The sequence below is a fragment of the Schistocerca gregaria genome, chromosome 3 (genome assembly GCF_023897955.1).
Source record: "Schistocerca gregaria isolate iqSchGreg1 chromosome 3, iqSchGreg1.2, whole genome shotgun sequence".
In the NCBI taxonomy this organism is placed as follows: domain Eukaryota; kingdom Metazoa; phylum Arthropoda; class Insecta; order Orthoptera; family Acrididae; genus Schistocerca; species Schistocerca gregaria.
Window position 1 is genome coordinate 766972097 of NC_064922.1, and position 23334 is coordinate 766995430.

The window sequence follows — 23334 nt, forward strand, 5'->3', positions numbered from 1 at the left end:
GATGTCATTGGTTACACGTCTCGGTCACCTCTTGTTCGCATTGACGGCACTTTGAACAGTGTACGTTACATTTTAGATGTATCACGACCCGTGGCTTTACCCTTCATTCGAACCCTGTGAAACCCTACATTTCAGCAGGATAATGCACGACCGCATGATGCAGGTCCTGTCTGGATACAGAAAATGTTCGACTGCTGCCCTGGCCAGCACATTCTCCCGATCTCTCACCAATTGAAAACTTCCGGTCAATGGTGGCCGAGCAGCTGGCTCGTCACAATACGCCAGTCACTGCTCTTGATGAACTGTGGTATCGTGTTGAAGCTGCAAGGGCAGCTGTACCTGTACACGCCATCCAAGCTCTGTTTGACTCAATACACAGGCATATCAAGGCCGTTATTACGGCCATAGGTGTTTGTACTTTGTACTGATTTCTCGGGATCTATGCGCTCAAATTGCGTGAAAATGTAATCACATGTTCTTGTATAATATATTTGTCCAATGAACACCCGTTTATCGTCTGCATTTCTTCTTGGCGTAGCAGTTTTAATGGCCAGTAGTGTAGTAGTTTTTTCCCATATTTTAAATTTTTAAGCACTATTATATTTACGTATTCTGTCATTTTAGAAACCTATTCATCCGAACCCTACAGGTGACGGTTCAAGCTGCCGCTGTAATCGATTGTACCTCAGAAACAAATGCAGTCTCGGAACATCTTGGACGGACCGTGTAAACTGTAACTAGTCTAATACTATGTTATCAATGGTAGTTACTTTGGGTTCAATTGTCGGCTTTCGTTCTCCCTCTAGCTCGTCTTGTTTCAGCGCTAGGACCAAAGTTTTATTGGGATTTATCTTGAAGTCGTAAAACGTCTACTAGGATTACCAAAATCTGCCTCAAAAGCTTTCATTTTGTTTTCTTAAGTTAACTGCTGGTATTTTTCCTAACTCTCTTCTTGATTACTGTGTCGTACTGTACCACTAACACATTTTTAAGCAGTTGTAAATATAAGATAGAACACATCTGGTCATGTGGGCTCCAGTAAGGGAACTGAGCAGACTTTGACATTGTTGCATAGTCTCGGAGCTAACGTCGCTTCCATTGCATCATGGAGTTGCGTGTTCGATTCCTAGTCGGATCGGGGATTTTCTTCCCTCTGGAACTGAGTGTTTGGGTTGTTCTTATCATTTCATCTTATTTTCATCGACACGCAAATCGAGCGAAGTGGCGTCAAATAGAAAGAGGCCGAGCAGTCACAGACGGGGTCTCGCGGCCAATAATGCCCTCCGATCATTTCGTTTCATCGGTCCCCGTGAAGTGTATGGGAAGGGAGAGAGCACGTTCGACATTTTACAATAAATCATGTTGGCACAAATGATTCCCAATAGAGGGCAGTAACATCGAGTACTTTCCGGACTTTCGCCTCCAGCAATCAATATAAGAGAAGTTAAATGTTTTTTTCTTATTCCATCCTGAAATGATACCATTTACTGTATTGGTGATACATTTTTTCCTGAACTCACATAAATTACTCTGGGAAACTAAGGTTTCTCCAAGTAAGATAAACGATTCCAAGACACAACATGATTACATACCTAGGAATGAATGTTATACTTCAATCGAGAAAATCTTGTCAGTACTGCATTTAATAGTTATGTGTTCTACTGTTATTCTTCTAAGCACCAAAAATTATTAAGTAATATCTTATTAAGGAGAAGTATTACCAAAAACCCGTTATAAGCAAAAAAATATGACATATAAGCTATTGGCGGTCAACGTAAATTTTGGTTTTCAAGACTGGGAAAGTTACCAAGACTTTAAAGAAACTCAGTTCCTTTGCCGGTAGCTGGTGTTTCACGATAGAAAACCTTCCATTTCAAGGTACAAGATGGTGCATGACTTATGCAATATGGCTTAACCGCCCACACGCTATGTAACTAGTTCTTAAAAATTATAAATTTTACGAACCATAACACTCTGTGATCGAAAGACTAACAGTGTCCGCCAAGGAGCTGTAATATACTATACAGTATTTAAATATGTACAACTCGTAATATTTACAAATGCAGCACAAACACAACCTTGTGTCTCAGAACAAAAATACTATAAACTGCCAGAAACTGAATATGAAGCTTTCTAGTGCGCATTTCTTCATACAGTTCTAAAAAAAATCACCGACCATGAAACATCATGCGTTCGTAAGCACACTGTTCTCCAGGTACGAAACTCTCCTCCTATAAAAGATACCATTTTACATCGCGATAATAATTTTCGCGAATTTCAAATTAGTGAAGTTGTAATTAATTGACTGTTTACTGTACTACAATTTCAGCCATCTGTAACACTTTATCTCTATCGCTGCGATGTCATACTTCATTATTTGATATATTCGTATGCGCACAATCAGCCCAACATAAATATGATGTCTAAAAATGTTAAAAACAGTAAGATTCTTCTGGGTATGTGTCCGTATTGCCAATGTGTAAAATTCTCCGAGGTTTCGGCTAATATTGCAAATGGCATTCCTCGAGGTATTCTTTCTAACTTCACTTAGCATAAACACCGTGAGGAAGGCTAATTGCAACAGTGGCCGAAGCGTGGGAGAATTTTATAAATTGAGAATGCGATTATGTACTCAGGTGAATTTAATGTGACAACGGCTAAGAAGTGCCTCCGCTCACAAATGCTACAGGATTTAAGGAAAATGTGAGAGATACTTAATTTATTTTAAGTTGTTAGGTCCTGGCAGATTGTAGACCAAAGAATGTTCAGAATAATCTGGGACAAAAAGTTATGATACCTGTAGTCCTGGAATAATCGCGTTCTGGTAAATATCCAAGTTCGTTGTACTGGTCGCGCATTCTCATCAACGAATTTGTGATCCCTTTTCACTTACTGCTGCTAGATTCCCGCAAAGTGAATGACTAGTTCCGGTTTCATGTAACCTGTTTCCTGGTAGTGTTAGCACGCAGCAAAATATTCGGAAATTTGTGGTAAGTTCTATGTGATCAAACTGCTAAGGTCATCAGTCTCTAGGCTTACACACTACGTAATCTAAATTAAACTAACTTACGCTAAGGACAACTCTCACACCAATGCCCAAGGGAGGACTCGAACCGCCCGAACCGTGGGAAGGTGCCCAAGACCGCACAGCTATCCATCGCGGCGCAAACTATTCGTTTCCCAAAAACGACGCACTGAGAGGGCGCTATGTCAATGACTCCATACGCAATTTTGCTTCTTTCTCTGTAACATTCAAGGGGTGCGCGCATTTGCTGAGCTGACTCTTCCCCATAATGCAATGGTCAAAATTGTCAATTATTGTGGCTGAGTAATAGATGTATGATTGCTTTTGTCCAGTGGAACGAGCAATTAAATAAGTTGATGTGTTCTGCAGGCTGCAGGCCAACCTATCAGCTCCGTGGTGCAGGCGCTGGCGACGCTGGTGCTCTCTGTGGGAGTGTGCCTGTACTACGAGTGGCGACTGGGACTGATGGCGGTCGCCTTCATGCCCGTCCTCATGGCGTCCGACCACTACGATGCCCGCGTAGAGGAGGCCGGCGACGAGCGTATTCGAAAATCCGTGGAGAAAGCCACCAAGGTGCCTGTCACATCCTGTCGAGCCGCATCTAATTTCACTTCTGCGACAGAATCGTCTGTCTAACACTAATACAGCATAAGTATAGAGGAAAAGCGATTGTCTGATAAGAAACTTCTTGTTGTACAGCATGAGCACTATTTCAGAGATATTTAGCTGCCATGCCAGTATTCGAGAATATAATCCATCGTCAGTGGAATCTGATGCACAGGATAGACAAAAAGGAAAGTGCACAACGTCGATAATATAGAATATTTTGTACACACTAAAGTAGAAAGATAACATTACTTATATACTGTACACATCAGCAACAAATGACATGTCTGCGGATAACAAAATTCTCCTGCTGATTAACAAAGATTTGGAACTAGTAAACGTGGAACCTCACCGTTATCGCCGGCCAGTGTGGCCGAGCGGTTCTAGGCGCTTCAGTCTGGAACGGCGCGACCGCTACGGTGGCAGGTTTGAATCCTACCTCGGGCATGGATGTGTGTGATGTCCTTAGATTACTTAGGTTTAAGTAGTTCTAAGATCCACGGGACTCATGACCTCAGACGTTAAGACCCATAGTGCTCAGAGTCATTTGAACCATTTTGAACCACCGTTATCTAAACTCAAAATATAACCCTATACATAACCATAACCATGTCACCAAAACACAGTGATCGGCCAGAACATCATGACTACCAACCTAATATCGATATAAACCTGCCCAGACGATAGCAGTGCCACTTGGTAAGCAATGAGTTCTAGTCAGACACACGGATGATGCGTGCAGTATCTGTGAGTGTGCAGTCTGTGTGTAGGATGTAAAAGGTGTGCAGTCTATCTGAGTTTGACCGGAGGCAGGTTCTGATGGCCCACGAGCTTAGCATGAGCATTTAGGAAACTGCACAACTTGTCGGATATTCGAGGGATTAGGTAGCTACCCCTCATTACAGATTTTGTAAGTTGAAGGCTGAGCTGCTTGGTAAAATAGGACATGTGGCTAACTGTGGTGGAACTAACATCGGAGTTTAATGTTAGCAGAGTAAAGGTTTGTGTGAACACAAAGTGCACCGAACGCCCTAACAATCGGACTCCGCAGCCGACCACCCATGCATTTACCAATGTCACCATGAAATTGGCAACTACAACTGAAATCGGCACATGACCACTGGCATTGGACGTTGAAGCAGTGGCTGAGTGCTGCATTGTCTGATGAATCCTGACACCTTCTTCATTACGTCGATGGGACAGCGTGAATCCGTCGTCTTGCAGGTGAACAGCTCCTTGATACCTTTACTGCAGGCTAGAGACAAGCTGGCAGCGGCTCCACCATGCGCTGACTAACATTCGCTTGGGCATTCATGGGTCCAGCAGAGCTCGTGCAAGGCACCATGGCAGCCAAGGAGTATCGTACATTGATTGCAGACCATGTAGAAGATGAAGATCATGTTTCCCGACGACGGGTCACAAGACCAGGATTGTGGTGAAGTTGTTCCAGGAGCACAGCGGTGAGTTCCAACTGGTGTGCTGACCCGCCAGCTTGCCAAATCTAAACCCGATCGAACACATCTGAGATGTGGTTCAACGTGACGTCAGAGCTCATAGGCTCCCTCCCTGTAATTTATGGGAATTAGGCGACTTGTGTGCGCAGATGTGATGTGTTAGATCCCTCCAGCGACTTACGAAGCCCTCGTTGCTTCCATGCCATGATGGGTCGCCACTGTTATCTGTGCCAAAGGTGGACATACTGGATATTAGATAAGTGGTCATGATGTTCTGGATGATCAGTGTAGTATCCATTATATGTTCGCAAATCTAAAACAGCCCTGTGCAAACAGTGCTCCGTGAGTACGAGAGCTCCAGCAACGTTCCTGCCTATAGGTTATGGGGTATGACAGTGTGAATTTAAAGATTTGCACACGGAACCAATACCTTGTTTGGTGGTTCGAGCAGAGTGATCGTTACGCGCCCAACAAGAAACAAACTGTTGATAGGATCATCACTCTTGCTTCACCCATGGCTTGTGGACTTGTCAAGCACATCTAAGACCCAAGTAAATTGTCCCAATATTCATGGCTTGTATTTCTTTTTGTTTTTGTATCTTATTAATCTCACTGATGGGTGCTTCCTTTTTGAGTGTGTACAAACAAAGAATAAGTAAAACTGGGGTTAATATGGATTTTGTAAGAAACGACATCCAGAACTCACTTACAAGGACTTTTCTTTCCTCATTACGTGATCTATTACCTGACAAATTCCATTACCTATTTGAGTTCATGGGGAAGTGATCCTTCCCTAAGCTCCTCCTGCTGAAAAACATAACAAAAATGACTGAAAGGCTGATTAGCTCGAATTCTGTTTTGCACAGAGGTTATTAACTACCAGGAAAGCAGGGAGTGATAGACCTCCCGAAGAAGAGGGAATTGGGGTAGAGTTTTTCTGTGTATTTCGGGTAAGAGCTGTCGTAAAACTGAAGATAAGGGAAACAATACTGACAGTGGACTGACGAGTATAGAGGGGTGTAGTGGGTGCAAGAGCACCGAATAACGGTTTAGAGACATAATACGTCTTTAAAAGTGAAATAATGAAAACGATTGTCCTCTCATTTCTGAGGTAGTACTAAATAACTGCATGTGTCTTGTGTAAGGTCTATTGTAATTTATCTAAAGCAGTTAAAAAGAAGATACCATTTAAAGCAGTGTAAAACAATAAATTAAAAAAATAGTTTCTTAGTTTTCGTTTTATTTCAACATGCAGTTATTTATCACTAACACAGAAATGATCTGAAATCCAATTGGTGAACACGGATGTTCAAACGTATATTTGTACCCACTGCATTAACTAATCAACATATTAAAACAGTACTGAATGAAGATAATTGTCGAACATGTTAATACAGTGAGGCCAAATTGCGTTTCTTAGCCGTCAATTTTCTACTGAAAATGTGCATGGGTTGAAAATCAGTTACATACACTTTTGTGCTGTTAGTACGGAAGGAATCGTGGTGTGGCGTCCACGTATTTGATTCGCGCTGTATAAAGAGGTAAAAATTGGTGCCAGGTGGTATGAACAACACACGGTGTAAGATGATCATAGCAAATCATGGGCTACATACCACAGGACCAGAGTGGCAAAGAAATACTTTTGAATTGGAGCTTATAGTGTACATCAAGATGCCCTTTAGTAAATACATACAAGCTGCAGAGCACGCAACATACAAGATATTGGCCATAACGGACATGACTACATTAGGCTGTATGTCGACAAATGTCTTCCTCACGATTCTGGGTCGCATGATCGGTACAATATAAATAGCACTCGTGCAGCATGTCCCTTCCACCAAACATCGTTGGTAGCTAGCACAGGACTTTTCTAAATACGTAAATGTAAATCTCCTTTCCGGGCGGGAAGGCACTCCTGTCCCCGGCACGGATTCACTCGGCGGAATAGAGTCGAAGTCCGGTGTGCAGGCCAGTCTATGGATGGTTTTTAGGCGGTTTCCCATCTGCCCCAGCGAATGTGGACTGTTTTCTGTTACTTCGCCTCAGTTACACTATGATTGCTGGGTAAACACTTTCTCCACGTACGCGTACACCATCATTACTCTACCACGCAAACATTGGGGCTACACTCGTGTGGTGTGAGACGTTCCGGGGGAGAGGGGGGGAGGGGAGGGGAGGGGGGAGGGGGGGAGGGCCACTGGGGGCCGAACAGCACAATAACCCTAGGTTCGGTGTGGGACGGCGGAGGGTGAGTGGGCCGCTTAGCTCAAATGGTTCATGGTTCAAATGGCTCTGAGCACTATGGGACTTAACATCTGAGGTCATCAGCCCCTAGAACTTAGAACTACTTAAACCTAAGTAACCTAAGGACATCACACACATCCATGCCCGAGGCAGGATTCGAACCTGCGACTGTAGCGCTAGCGCTGTTCCAGGCTGAAGCGCCTAGAACTGCTCGGCCACACCTGCCGGCACTGCTGTAGCCTGTTGTGGGGTGGTGTACCACTGATCCTACGGCCGAGACGAAGCCTCTCCGTCGTTTCTAGGTCTCCAGTTCCATGTAATACAATAAAAATGTAAATCTCGGACAGTTTTATTTTTGTATAGGTTTCCAATCTGATGTGAGCGTTTGACGAAGTTGGAAAACCTTCTTTGAAATTCTGAAGACACAAGAGTAAAATACAAAAAAAGTGGAGTGTTAGCTATGGATTGTACAGAAACCAGACTACAGTTACAAGAGTCAGAGAATGAAAGCAGTAGTTGAGAAGACTTACGTAGGTAGCTTATCCTCAGTGCTACTCAGTCTGTATTTTTAGCAGTCCTTAAAGGAAATTAATAAGAAATCTGGAAAGGGAATTGAAGTACAGTTAGATTAAATAAAAATTGTGAGTTTGCTGATGATACATAATTCTGTCAGAATAGCTAGTATCTTGAGAAAAGGATATAAGGTAAACATAAACAATCCTAAAACAACGGTACTCAAATGTATGTGACTTAAACCAGGCGATGCAAAGGGCAGTAGATTAGGAAATGAAATATTGAGATATTTTGATATTTCAGTACAAAGTAACGAACTTTGACCGCAGCAGACAGTACATAGAACGTACACTAGCAACAGAAAAAGAAGCGTTTCTGAATGGAAAATTTCTTAACATGGAAAGTAAATATAAGTATTAGTTAGCCTTTTCTGAAGGTATCTGTCTAAAGAAGTGAGCCCTGTTCGGAAGTGAAACGCGGAAGGTAAACAGCTTGGACAACGATACAACAGAAACATTTGATAATTTATGCTACAGAAAAATATTGAAAATTAGATGGGTAGGCTATGCAACCAATGAGAAGACAGCGAACAGAACTGATGAGAAAAGAAAATTGTGGCACAGCTTGCCTATAAGACGGGGTCAGTTGACTGGACGAAACTGAAGCGTCAAGAAATAGTTAATTTGGTGAAGGAATAAAAATTGTGCATGTGCGTTGGGGTGGAGGATACAAGTTATAAAAGGAGACAAACTTTTAAGAACATTAAATAGTTTCAAAATGATGTTCGTTGCAATTGTTGCTCAGCGGTGAAGACATTTGCACAGGATTAGGAAAGAGAACTGCTTGAAGAAAGTCTTGGAAGTGAAGAACACAGCAATACACATAAATAAAAACGAAAAATGTTCAAATTGAACTGGATATGGATGTATTTCATTCGAATATTATTTACGTCGTACACTACATATAGTCAGTGCCATACAGTTTAACGAAAACCAAGTCTTAGAAAATTTCGTACCCTTTGTAGCGTCCTCCTTGCTACAACGAAGCGAGACAGTGTTCAGTGCCACTTCGATCCGCTATCCTGTGATTTCTGGGTCATGATGTGGATCGTAGTATCTTACGCTTTCATTGGTTATACAATCTCTTTCTCATTGTTACTTACCTCTTGGCAGTCCTCTCCCAGAGATAGGAATGGGGGTCTAACCCGGAATCTTTTTCGAATAGTGAGATCACATGAAACTTCTTCGAGTTGCAGGCCACATGTCCTGTTGATACACATTGTGTGTTTAATTGAATTTTCTCATTTTGCGAAGACCGAAAGGGAGATCTGTTTTACTTGCTACAAACATTCCACATCCAAGATCGCATAGATATTTCTTCATTTAAAACTATTGGTGTCGATAGACTTTGCTGTCATCTTCAGGTCTTAAAAAAATCTTTTTGTTATGGAACGTATTCATTTTACTTTTCATCTCACGCTAATATGTCACGTGGATAAAAATCAGCACATTATAAAAATTTTGTCACGACTAAATTACTTAGAAACATAAAGTACCTTGTACAAAGGGCCACAAAGATATATTTATGTGATCTTGGGTGTTGAATGTTCTTAGCACGTGTGTTTTTAATGCAGTAGTTTCCATTGCCTTATTTATCCTCATACTATTGACCATTGCCAAAAGTCTCGCCTTTTAGCGGCAGTTTCCGAGCACAAGAGCAGGAAATAGTACTCCTTCGCCATCTTTGAAAAGGCGATAGGCATAACGAGGATGTCGCCTTATAAGCATTCAGCCCAAATTATGGAAGATCTTTATTTATAATTTTTTCACCATTGACTGGATTCTAACCTCTGACCCAGGACGTTTTCATTACTAGTCAAAGACACTACCCTTACTCCAAGGGTCTAAGTAAAATAGTGCATAAGCAAAGAAAAAATGACAGCTGTGAGTGGCACGGAATCATTGAAACGATTTACTGTTGTGGTCTTCAAGTCGAAGAATGGTCTGATGCACCTCTCCACGCATATAATAGAGATGCACGTCTTGAACTCAGTTAAGATGTAGCAATCAATGTACCGTTTTTGAGCAAGTCATATGAAGTAGAATGATCTCAGCGTTCTCATGCTCAATCTACTATTCATACTACGTCCACAGCAGGGAGCTTTAAAGCGTTGCCTTTCCTGCCTCTGCCAGATATCCACGCTTTCGTAGCACTCATTTTTCATTCAGCGCTAGCGTAAATTTGAAGGGCAGCTAGCGTCAAGCAGAGTGACAGCAGTGAGTGGTATAAACAGTAATGAAACTGATAAATATCTATCAGCCCAACCACAAGACATGGAAACATTTATTTCCCAAAACGGAAAGAAATCAACTTAAAAACATGAAATAATTATTATTGAGAATTTCTCGATCACATGAAGGGAGAGGGCGATGCGTGGTAGAAACTCATCTTATCCTGTTGTTACAGGTGGCAGTGGAGGCAGTTGGTAGCATCCGCACGGTGGCGGGTCTCTGCCGCGAGCGTCTGTTCCATGCCCGGTACCTGTCAGAGTTGCAGCCAGCGTTGCAGGTCGCAGAGCGCCACACGCACGTGCGTGCCGCTGTCTACAGCCTCTCTCGGAACATTGGCACATTTACCTACGCCGCATGCATGTACTATGGAGCAACACTCGTCCATGCCGACGGCGTGCCCTACCAAGACGTCTACAAGTGAGTAACTGCTTCTTCTTTGGGCCATCTTTGTCTCCATTAATACACAGCGATAACATTCATTTGCTTGCTTCCTCGCTTATTCTGCTATAACCACGGCCATTATGTCACCTATAGCACGCATAATTCATTCTTTCCAAACAGGTACAACCTAAACCTGCTTAACACATTTTGAAGCTTCTCTTCTTCTTAGAGAGTATATTATCTAGTTTCTTCTTTCTAATGCCCGTCCCACCCATGCCGTATTATAACTTCTGACATATCTACATTTTCATATCAGAGTATTTACACGTCCTATCTATTGCTACGTCTAAAACAAATCCTTTTCTTACCTTCATCTGATCGTTAACATTCTCCAATTTTTCCACTTTTTAACAGTAACTCACGTCCATGCCGGTCTTCCTATCCCATTCCGGTGCACCGTGTATCTTTGGCATCCGCCATACAAGAGGTGAATTCTGTGGTACTGAATAGATCGCTATCGCCCTGTAAACATCCAGATTCCCGCCCCCAAATGGCACACTAATGTCAGCCACTGCCGTCTAAACGCAGAATTTCTTCTACGTTATGGTACAGGTCGATCTAAAAAGCGAAAAAGTTGTCGAAAATTTTGCTGGTATTCTTTAATGACAACAAATTTCTTTTTTCCGCTAACAAAAACAATACAAAATAAATGCAGCATTACATTACGTACATTTCATAGTGTATATTAAAAACAGTCTTTGATTGCACAGCAATTGCCAGTGAAAAAGTCCTTGCGCTGATTACATATGAGGAAGCTCGCATTACAATGAATTGAAAAAATCACATATGCATAACAGTTCCAATGGCTCTGAGCACTATGGGACATAACCGCTGAGGTCATCAGTCCCCTAGAACTTAGAACTACTTAAACCTAACTAACCTAAGGACATCACACACATCCATGCTCGAGGCAGAATTCGAACCTGCGACCGTAGCAGTAGCACGGTTCCAGACTGTAGTGCCTAGAACCGCTCGGCCACTCCGACCGTGCATAACAGTATTAAATAAATGTAAACGTCGTGTGACTAGAGCCTCCCTTAGATCACTCGCCGGGTGCAAATCTTTCGGTTTGACGCCACTTCGGCGACTTGCTCGTCGATGGGGATGAAATGATAATAATTAGGACAACACAACATCCAGTCCCTGAGCGGAGAAAATCTCCGACACAGCCGGGAATCGAAATCGGTTCCTTAGGATTTCATCCTACAGCGCTGACCACTCAATTACCGGGGGTGGACGCACTTTTATACACATTGGAAGTACATATTATAAGAAATATGTGTCTTTTCTGTCACACAGCTAAAGTTCATGATGGGCAACGACTGAAACTAGTGCGGTAAGACAAACCAATAGGAAAAAGCAGCTTCTGTCTAACAGCTAATTATTAATATGACAGATTTAAAAAAAAATAACATTTCTTTCCGTCTGATTATTACCTGATAGCAGTCTCAATACTCTGCCACAACTCTCTAAGCTATGCGATTGCAATGTAACATTTATGTAATACAGTTCAGAACTCAGAATTCCTTTCGCATTAGCCCCTTAACATTCTCGTTTAAACTCTGAAAATATACAGTATACTTTAAAAATTACGTCTTATCCTAACGTCAGCTTAACCTTGGTTCGTAACTAGGAGCGGTGTTGGAAGGAAGTCTGAGAAAACTGTTGTACCACATGGCACTCAAGACTGGTGTTTGTACCACACGCAGAGATAGCTATACGTAAGCCAAGCTTTACCTCTTTTGTATCAAGAAATGAGGAAGTGTTTATCATATTCAGCTGGACTTCTAGACAGTCTGGCCATAACGTCGCACAGCCTGAACCTATCTTCTTGTATGGCCTTGTTTTTACAGAGTGGCAGAAGCTTTGATGTTCGGAACTGGCACCATCTCAAGTGTGTTCTCCTGCACCGCGAGCCTCAGGAAAGGTCTAAGATCCGCTTCAAGAATCTTCACACTATTGGAGCGTCGACCTTTGGTAACGGATCCGCACGAGCTCACAGATGATAAGTGGGTAAGCTGTAGCATTCAGTAACGTATCTTTATATAAAATTATCACATGTAAAATGTTTGTAAAAGTCCGGACAGGCCGTAACGTAGGGGAGAGTGTTGTTTTTAGACTCTCGTCTCTAAATGGCTCTGTAATAGAAGTTTAATCTGTTTTCATATTCCATTTTGAAATAATAACTTTCACTTTATGTGTGCTGTAGTCTTTTTCTGAAATTGCAAAAATTAATCTGCAAAAGTAAGGCTTCTCCAGGTGTGGGAAACTGTTCCAAGCTACAACATCGTCACGTGTCTAGAAACAAATGTTCGACTGAAATTTAAAAGCTCTGCAATCGAGAAAATATAGTCAGTACTGTATGTAAAAGTGTATCTGGTACATTGTTACTCTAAATAAAGGTAAATGTCGTGTGAGTTGGGCTACCCGTCGGGTAGACCGTACGCCAGGTGCAAGCTTTTCGATTTGACGCCATTTCGGCGACTTGCGCGTCGATGGGGATTAGATAATGATGATTAGGATAACACAACACTCAGTCCCTGAGGGAAGAAAAACTCTGCCCCAGCCGGGAATAGAACCCGGGCCCTTAGGTTGACATTCTGTCTCGCTGACCGTTCAGGTAGCGGGGGGCGGACATTATTACTCGACTACATACGAATAATAGTATTTGAAATCAAACTAAACAGAAGTGTTATCAAAAACCAGTTACAAGTTGAACACATTTTTAAATAGAAGCTACAGGAAACAAACACAAATTTTCATTTTCAAGGCGGGGAAGAATTTAAGGCATTAAAAAAATTCATTTCAGTTGCAAATATCACATGTTCCATGGTAAAAGAGTTTCTTCTATTTCAAAGTACATGATGGACGACCAACGAATTATGGCTTAACTGCCCACATGTTTCATAAATAGCTCTAAAATGTATAGCATTTTATTCACCACAGAACTCTGTGCCTGAATAATTTACAATATGTTCCAAATAACTGTAATATATTATACAGAAATTATATGTGCAGAATGTGAAATGAGATTTTCACTCTGCAGCGGAGTGTGCGCTGATATGAAACTTCCTGGCAGATTAAAACTGTGTGCCCGACCGAGTCTCGAACTCGGGACCTTTGCCTTTCGCGGGCAAGTGCTCTACCATCTGAACTACCGAAGCTCGACTCACGCCCGGGAAGGTAGGAGATGAGGTACTAGCAGAAGTAAAGCTGTGAGTACCTGGCGTGAGTCGTGCTTCGGTGGCTCAGATGGTATAGCACTTGCCCGCGAAAGGCAAAGGTCCCAAGTTCGAGTCTCGGTCGGACACACAGTTTTAAACTGCCAGGAAGTTTCAGAATGTAAAATATTTACAAATGCTGGACAAAACACAACCTCATGTCTAACAATAAACAAAACTGCTTAAAATGACGGAAATGGCTTATGGTGGTCTCCAGCATAAATTCCTTCAGGCGAATCTAAAATCAGTACCGACCAAAAAACATCGTGACTCGTGCTACGCTATCCATCAAGTAATACTGTCTCCCCTACTATGTAACAAAAGGTGGATGTATCTTCTTCATAAGAGATACTTCGTAATACAACGGGAACTTATTAGAAACCATAGCCCGAAATTTTTCACCAACTCGCTGGTATTTTCTTTTGGAAACACTTCCTTCAGACCAATGGTGTTTGATGATCTCATAAAAGACAACGAGACAAATAAGATGACCTGTTATTGTACCGTACAAAGTACAGAAAAGACATAGCATTAATCATTGTAAGAGATTTAATTACCAGGCTCAAGTAGAGTGAAATCGCTACTGTAATACAAGTTGCAAAAATGAAAATATAGCACAAGAATGCGTTGCACTGAGTGAGGAACGAAAAGACTCCCTTAAAGTGAGGTCCCGAAATATAATCTCTTTCTTTTCGATATCAGCCAGAAAAATGCCAATTTTAATAGCCAGCTTCCACTTTTCTGACCCTTTTTCTAGTTTCTTCATTTGGTTCTTTTTTAGTTTACGTACTCTATTTCGATATTTGTAATATCTACTCAAGGTGTGTAGTGTGTGTGTGTGTGTGTGTGTGTGTGTGTGTGTGTGTGTGTGTGTGTGTGTGTGTGTGTGTGTGTGTACGTGTTGTATGATGCTGATACGAGAGAAGGGAGAGATAGCAACTGTGTGCCGGCACATAGCCCACTCCTCACGAACGCCATCGAGGGGGCCGCCAAGCTTAACGTCTCCATCCGACGGACAGATCACTGTCAGCAGTGCCACACGCCCTCACTTCATGAGACACTGCGGAGAGGTTTGGTGAAGTCTGGTGACCAGGAACTTCACGCCACCACCTTTCCTCCTCTTGCTGGCCAAATACAGGCAGTGAAAAATTTTTCCACCAACACGATTCGAACCGGCTTAACCGCGGGTCGAGTGCCACCAACCAAGCCTGCGTCAGCGACCTCAACAACGGAGAAGTGTCATTTCGTTGCTCTTATGAGAATGCTTGTCCAGTATCATCTGATCAATACGTTCCGGCCAAGTTTATCCCACAGAGTAATTAAGATGAAGTGGACGATAATGATGAGAAATGAGGAATCCGGTATACGTGTCAGCATAAATCGGGAACTGTCTAACGATATTAAATAGAAAAGAATATGTACTTCGGACTGTCGTTAGAACGATAAAAACTAGATATTTCTGTTGGCACTTCAAGGCATAAATGTAAGTTGATGAAAGCTCACATCGTACCTGCCAAGCATTAGGCAATGGACATCATCATTGTCGTTATCTATAGTTTCCGACATGCTGAAGATGCTTGGAACATAAATCTCCCCATCCTTCCGCATTCACTCAACACACTCCTCCCTCCATCCTGCCACAGACTTCTCTCTTCTTCAAACAGTCCTTTGATCATCAGTCCTCCTGTCTCTCGGTCTTCCTCTCTTTCCTCCTACTGTCATTTCAGCCGCCTGTCTTGATATTCTACCAACTTCCGTTCTTTCAGCGCGTCCAATACCCCTTAATCTATGGTCTCTTGAATGGATTTTTCTTTCACTAATTCTGTACCCATACGAGTTAGTCCCATGCTGTAAAGGTTTTTTTTAATTGCTGCTACGAGTCACATACTGGTAGCGGCAATATTTAAAAAAACTTTACATATTTCTTAAGACAGTCACGGTCGAAAAATACCGAAAATGGCTTCAAATTCTTAGTCCAATCCTGCTTCTTTTTCCAACTTTCTTCTTACAAATCTGTATGGTGCTAACTAACCTTTTCTTCATTACCAATGTTTCCGATGCTAACGTGAGTACTGAAGCGTGAGATGCTCGGTATGACTCTTGTTTGCTTTTTGGCGGTACATCAGTGTTTCAGATCAAGTTTATTAAGCTCTCCTTATCATCCCTCCCACTGTCTTCTGTTGTGCTTTCCCTAGGTATTTGAAACTTACTTCCTTCCTTAGTATTGGCCATCTAAAATATCCGTTGCTGCTCTCATTTCATCACTTCACACTTCTTTGCACTAAATTTCAACCCATACTCCTCCAACACTTCCTTCCCTAAATTTACCCTGTCTCATTCTTCAACTTTGTTTCTTCACACTATTAAATCACCTACAAACACCATCGTCTTCATACTTTCGTCTCCTAGTCGTACTATCACTCATGTCGTTATCTCGGAGCCGGCCGCGGTGGTCGAGCGGTTCTAGGCGTTTCAGTCCAGAACCGCGCAACTGCTACGGTCGGAGGTTCGAAGCCTGCCTATGGCATGGATGTGTGTGATGTCCTTAGGTTAATTACGTTTACGTAGTTCTAAGTTCTAGGGGACTGATGACCTCAGATGTTAACTCCCAGAGTGCTCAGAGTCATTTGAACCATTTTTCGTTATCTCGCCCATAAAGTTGGTGGAAATAAAAGGTAATAGCGCTCTCCCTTGTTTAGCCCATTTTTCTATTCTAAATAGTCTACCGTAACTCCTCCCACATTTACGCAACCTACTCTTCCTTGATAATGCCCTTCATTCTTGCCAAAATCTGGTAATGACGCTTTGCTAGAGGGCTTCTCAAACGTTTTGCATCTTTTCTATCATAATCCTTCTCATTGTCTAGAAACGCCATTACTGAACCCTTTCCATAGTCTTAATGTCCCTCTTGGAGCTGCCTTACCGAAAAAATTGGACCAAATGTCGATATTGCTGATCTAAAGCTATATTGTTACTCTCTCTTTTGCTCTCTCCAATACTCTCGTGTCCTGGGTCTTCACAAATACCTTGACGGTAGGACACATCAAAGTGGAAGCCATATGATTTTGGCATAATTTCCTGCAACCATTATTAAAAATTGACACTATGATTCCTTTTCCCCATTCTTCAGGTGTCGTTTCCTTCCAACTGTTGTCGTGAGAGGAAGAGCGTTAAAAATAAAGTGCTCGTCGCTAGTCATCGGATCGGGTAGTGCCCACCAGTATCTCCTCAATGTTGAAAGGTAGGGTAGAGTTGAAATATCTTCCGCGGAACCAAAAAGACTGGAGAGAAAACTCCGACAGCAAATGCAGTAAGCCAGTAATGGATTAAATGCACGCTTTGAGACATGCAACAAGCCTCTGAAAATGGACAAGATTACGTAATATATTTTCACCGATACATACCGCAGAAAATCGAAAACCTATGTAAAAGGGAATCTCAAACATACATTAGTGCATTTGTATCAGAAGAGGAAGTGGAATTAGGTGGGAGAGCACATCATGCATTCGAAGCAAGACATAATCATCATCTTCATCATCCATGTTTAGATCGTGTTCCAAGGATGATGGGAGTAGGATGTCTACCGTTGCACGGAATCCAGCACCCGGCTTTTAGGCTGTGATTGTCGCATACGCTACCGCTCGTTCCTCCGTCTTGGCAGTTTGCACATCTATTTCAGCCGAACAAGACTATATACAAGGAGCGTTCAATAAGTAATAGGACACTTTTTTTGTGGAAGCAAGTTGGTTTTATTCAGTATTCCAATGTACCATATTATTCCCCACTCTTTTTGGTACAGAAACCTATTTCGTATTATTATCATTGCTCAGTGTGACGGCCTGTATTCTCGCATGGACCTCTCTACTGGTTTGTGTCAGAGCCAACGTCATGCTGTGTCAGTTACCTTCGCGGGGAGTCACTCTTCATAGTGCCAAACAGATCGAAGTCGGAAAGTGTAGTATCCAGGTTGAAGTGCGCATAAGGAAGAACAGTCTAATGGAGTTTTGTGACACGCTCTCGGCTGTGCAGACTTGTATGCGGCCTTACGTTGTTAAAGAGAAGGAGAAATTCGTTTGGATTTTTGTGGCGACTAACACACTCGAATGAGTGGGTCTATACGTTTCAAAATATCTAGAGACACATCTGTGTACGGCCTGCTGGCACATAGGAGATAGGATAAGTTTTCACGATATTGTTGCGATGATGTCAGACGCCGATCCCAACAACTCACCGTGCTTTTGTTGCTGCCATGTCTTCGAAGCCATTCTGCAAACGCCTTTCAGAATCTGCGACGCTCTGTTTTTCCGCCAAAAGAAACTCTATGACAGCTCTCTGCTTTGACTTCACCTCTGCCACAGACACCATTTTGAAGGCTACGTATGTAAGTAGGCTGTTTAGGTTTTTATGTTGGTAACACCACATAGCGCTCTGTATGAAAAACACTGACTGTGCTGTGTGCAGTCTGTGGCAGGTTTGCATTGTAATATTCGCTATTGTAGTGTTGGGCAGTTGGATGTTAACAGCGTGTAGCGTTGCGCAGTGGGAGGTGAGCCGCCAGCAGTGGTGGATGTGGGGAGAGAGTTGGCGGAGTTTTGAGAGCGGATGATCTGGACATGTGTCTATCAGAGACAGTAAATTTGTAAGACTGGATGTCATGAACTGATATATATATATTATGACTTTTGAATACTATTAAGGTAAATATATTGTTTGTTCTTCATCAAAATCTTAGTGACTTCAGTCGTTAGAATCTTTTATTTAGCTGGCAGTATTGACGCTCGTTGTATTGCAGTAGTTTGAGCAACGAAGATTTTTGTGAGGTATGTGATTCATAAAAGGTATAGGTTATTGTTAGTCAAGGTCATTCTTTTGTAGGGATTATTAGAAGTCAGATTGCGTTGCGATAATATTGTGTGTCAGTTTAGTGTTGATCAGAATAAGTAAAGAGAGTAATGTCTGAGTACGTTCAGTTTTGCTCAGTTGTTCGAAAAGCAAATAATGTAAGAGGTTTATCAGCACAGTAATTCATGAATTTTTCTAAGGTGTTACCAACATAAAAACCTAAACAGCCTACTTACACGTATAGTCAACTTTCGGAAATACATGAAACTAAAGTGGCTGAAGCGGGAATATTCCACGATGTCCCACAACAAATTCCGCATTTATGCAACCGAAACTGACCGAGAAAAAAATTTATTGCAATACTTCTTAACCTTGTAGAAGCTTCTCAGCAATAAGTTCAAAAACCTATTTGCATAGCATCTGTCCGCAGAACTGTGTACAAACTTAAGCTGAACTCTTACAAAGTGCATCAAGTGATTAGTAAAGATGCTGTTGCTCAAAATCAGTACTGAGTACTGCAATTGACTATTGTAACCTATTGTTGATAAAGAGATTGATCGTCAAATGCCCTTCTTTCCTGACGAAGTAACGCTGACCTTATTGCGATAAGTGAACTGAAGCACAATGGCCGTTGGAGTTCTGGAAATACGCATCAGTTACATGGAAAACGTCTACATGGTGTGGAAGTAAGAGCCTGGTGCAACACTAATTATTAACCCATGTTTTCCCACGAATCTGCAGCTTCTGATAGGTATAAGATCAATACACTAACTCATGAACAGCATTCGGATAACCGTATGTAATGAGGATGTGGCAGCTAGATGTCACGAGAGACGGTATCGCCAGCGTAGAAGGAGATGGGGAGTACATTGTTGGCAGTAGAGAAACAGTAACAGCAGACTAGGTCACCGGAGAAACATATTCATTGACTGTTGGTGATGTGATTGTGAAGTGGAAAGGTGAAGGAAAACCCACATCTAAATAAAGACCAGACAGACCTCATGTACTAATGGACAGGGCCAGTGGAGCATTTCGGACAGTGACTGTAAGAAAATCGCATGAAGCCAGAGGAAGGAATCACTCGTGAGTTCCAAACTGCTACCGGCACTGCAGGTAGTACGATGACTGTGCGCAGAGGCTCAGGAAGAATGGGGGTGAAATAGTCTAGCATATCCGCGTAAGCCACCCTTCCTATAATCAATACTAAGTGACGCTTGAGGTGGTGTCAAGAGCGATGCTAGTGAACGGTGAATGACCGGAAACGAATCATTTGGAGTGGTGGTTCACGCTATACCCTGTGGCAATCCGATGCTAGTGTTTGCGTTTGTCGAATGCCTAGAGAACGTTACCTGGTTCTAACATTCTGCGTGGTGTCTGTTCGTTCCAAGTCGTGTCTCCCTACCACTTTCACGCAACGACGCTCTGAGCGTGTTTTTTAGGGAACTGACTAGTTTGAACTTGGGACCTGCTGCTGGTAAGGAGACGCCAGACCACACATGACATGTAGAGTTCAGAAGAGTTCAGTGAGACTAGCGATGATATAATCAAATACTTAATGGTTTCAGCGTCAGCTCCACTGCCCTCCCTGCAAAAGAATCTTAATGCTGACTAAATTTAGTAGAAACGGTTCAAGGCTCTCCTATTTTTAATTAGGTGGTAAAATAACGTCGAAAAACCAGTTAAGTTTACCACTGGAATTTTTATTCTACTCACAAAACATTGTTTATAAATTGTACTATTGATATAAGGAAATATTTTAATAAAGGATGATAAAAACCAACTGCGTTCAACAAAAATGTGAACAAATATTCCCTGAATGGGTTTCCAAGTTCTATAATGGATCTAAGGATGACCTATGCCGTATCACATCTATAATCTAGGTTTAAATTAAGTTTCATAAAAGAGAAAACTATCAAAAATGGTATACAGTGACCCCCAATTATCTTTAATTACTTATTTAACTTCTCATACATTACAGTGGTTGATGTGGCTTCTCAATAATTATATAACAGAAAAATGATCAAGTTTCAGATTTTAACTGCAAGTAGCAAATGTGAATACCACGAAGTTTAATTGACGATCGACACAAGTATTACGTAAAAAGGGGATGTAACGGATGAGACCTATGCAGTTCTGACTGAAGCCTTATGTGCTCTTATGCGGCGTCACGTGCGCTCATTACCTTGTCGGCGGTTAGGCAGCGTCAGGGGCAGCTGGCAGCGCAGCTCCACACACCTCGCCGTCTCGGTAGCAACTCTCTTGAACTTATCCTCACTACTACTTACTGAAGTTGGTTTAAGAAAAAGGTATCTGGCTGTGTTTTCAACTGACCAATCAGCGTCTCAATGTTAATATTACGCTCCGCCTACAAAAATTCTGTCCATCCAATGAGAAATGTTATACTTTTCGTGGTGGAGCAATTTTCTTAATGTTTGCTACGTAACAGAGATGCGTATAGTCTCACGCTAAAAACTTGCAGCTGGTGTGGCCCTTTTAGTGTTATCGCAAGATCTATACTGTTCTTCTGGAGGGCTCTATCTTTTTACATGGGCTGGGGGATGGACCTCTTGGCGGTCGGCCAGCGATGCGGGTGTCCCATTGTCCCGCTCTTACCGTAGAGCCTTCTAGCCTACACGGCTCTGCTCTCGGCTTTTGTTCATGTTTCTCCCCTCAGAACTGCGTCTGTTTCACGGTGGGAAGGTATGATATGCATTTAGATGTTCTTGTGTTAGTCTGTGGTATTCCACCTGTTGATGGTATTACTTTGGTTAATCTAATATCAGGATTTATTCAGAGCTATGTGACGTATTGCCGGATTTGCTATGATGTCAGGGTTTCCATGGAAGATGCTGGATTTTCCTGACAGCTTACATGATATCAAGTGTATTTGTCAACAGCGGAGTATGCCATAGGTGGAGTTCCGTTATAAGTGTGATTCTCTTTCCTAGGATATTGTCCCTTTATTAGGGGTAAGGAAATGCTAAATGCTGAAGGATATGAACTCATTTTAACGCATTGTGTACTACATACAGCAGAGGAACAGCTTGCCAATGCACCCTGTCATAAAGCATCATGAGTGAGGCAACTGTTTGTGGACAATAACATTCCTGTAATGGACTGGCCTATCCAGAGTCCCGACTTAAGCTCAGTGGAACACCGTTAGGAACAGCTGGAACGTCGACTCCGCTCTAGACACCAGGTTCGAACGTCTCAATCCTTTCTGATTTTCTCTCTTGTGAAACATTGAACTGCTGTACCTTCATTGAAAGTTTTCCCAACAGAGTTCAAGCCGACATAATGGCCTAAGGAGGACAAACCTCATATTAATATTCATTAATAGGCATCCGTGTACTTTTGATCAGGTAGTGTATTTATACGTCACGAGGTGTGTCGCAATTATTTATTTTCATACCGGTATTTGGACATAGAATCCTTCATCAGTGGCATCCGTTTCGGACGTTGGACGACAAACTAATCCATACTTATTTCGATAACACAAGAACACTTTGTTTACGCTAAAGTAAAAAAAAAAAAAGATCACCTACATACAAAGTACATCAACTTCAGAGGACATGCCTGTCAGGAGTAATACGCTCACAACAATTACCACTTATGTCGAATAGGAAACACAAGAAATCCGTGAATATATAAAAACATAACTACTACCCTTTACATAACCATGCGTACATGACCACAGTAGGATCGATTTCTTAGTTACTCTGTAGACATAGATCGAGTTGTACACATGTTATAAAACTTTGAAGCCCTAAACAGAATCAGAATGATTGTCTCTTTGAAATAAATGTGAACTGGATCACGAGACAGTTTTTTCTTTCAGTTGTGTGTGAAATTCAACATTACTTGTCTCAGCCACTTTTCAGGGTCTATATCGGATGCTACAGTCACAGTAACAAAACATTCTACAAATAAATACTTTGGAAATGCAGCTCTTGCAGTGAAAGAAGAACTCCTTTATCAAATACATGCAAGCTTTAGAGAACCAGCAAACAAGATTTTAACAACACTGTGCTTCATACTTTGTAGACGGCGGAAGGGAAGGTGCGCTACTCGGACGTGGAGTTCAGCTACCCGACGAGGCCCGACTCCCTCGTCCTGAGGGGCCTGGACCTACTTGTGAAGCCCGGTCAGACTGTCGCGCTGGTGGGTCTCTCAGGCTGCGGCAAGTCCACCTGCGTACAACTCCTGGAGAGGTTCTACGACGTCACCTCCGGTACTGTGGTGAGTACCAAGCGGTAAAAGATATAAAAACGTGGAAGAACTGTTTTGTCACATTGATACTACGGAACACAGAATTATTTCGTGATGTTCCTAACTGATCAAAAAGAAGAAAAATGATGGTTCTGACGAAGTTGAAGGCGTAATGAAAAGTGAGACTGGAGTTTAACGCCGATGAAGAGGTAACTAGAAGTGCACCAAAAAGTATCATTAGGACAGGATCAGGAGGAAAATTTTTCAGTGGTATTACCCGATTCAGGGAAATCACAGAAAAATCAGGAAAGATTTGTCCTGTGATTTAACATTGTGCAATCTCTCTCGGCAGTTCAACATAGGACTTGTTAAAGACAGTATGTTGGCGATATGTGAAAAGGCTGGGAAAGGAAGTAACTACGATCTAATGAATCAAGTCTCGTGGACAGCTCGTTGAGCATTACACTTTTAATTACATAAACAAGTCA

The 23334-nt window shown here is 42.1% G+C and overlaps 1 protein-coding gene across 1 annotated transcript in view; it reads left to right on the forward strand.

The window, feature by feature from the left end:
* Positions 1-23334, forward strand: part of LOC126354020 (ATP-dependent translocase ABCB1-like) — a 107807-nt gene that overhangs the window by 78815 nt on the left and 5658 nt on the right. The window contains exons 11-14 of the mRNA XM_050003344.1: positions 3395-3598; positions 10309-10550; positions 12428-12587; positions 22682-22876. Of these exons, the coding sequence (XP_049859301.1) occupies positions 3395-3598; positions 10309-10550; positions 12428-12587; positions 22682-22876 (801 nt within the window). The remainder of the gene's footprint in view (positions 1-3394; positions 3599-10308; positions 10551-12427; positions 12588-22681; positions 22877-23334) is intronic.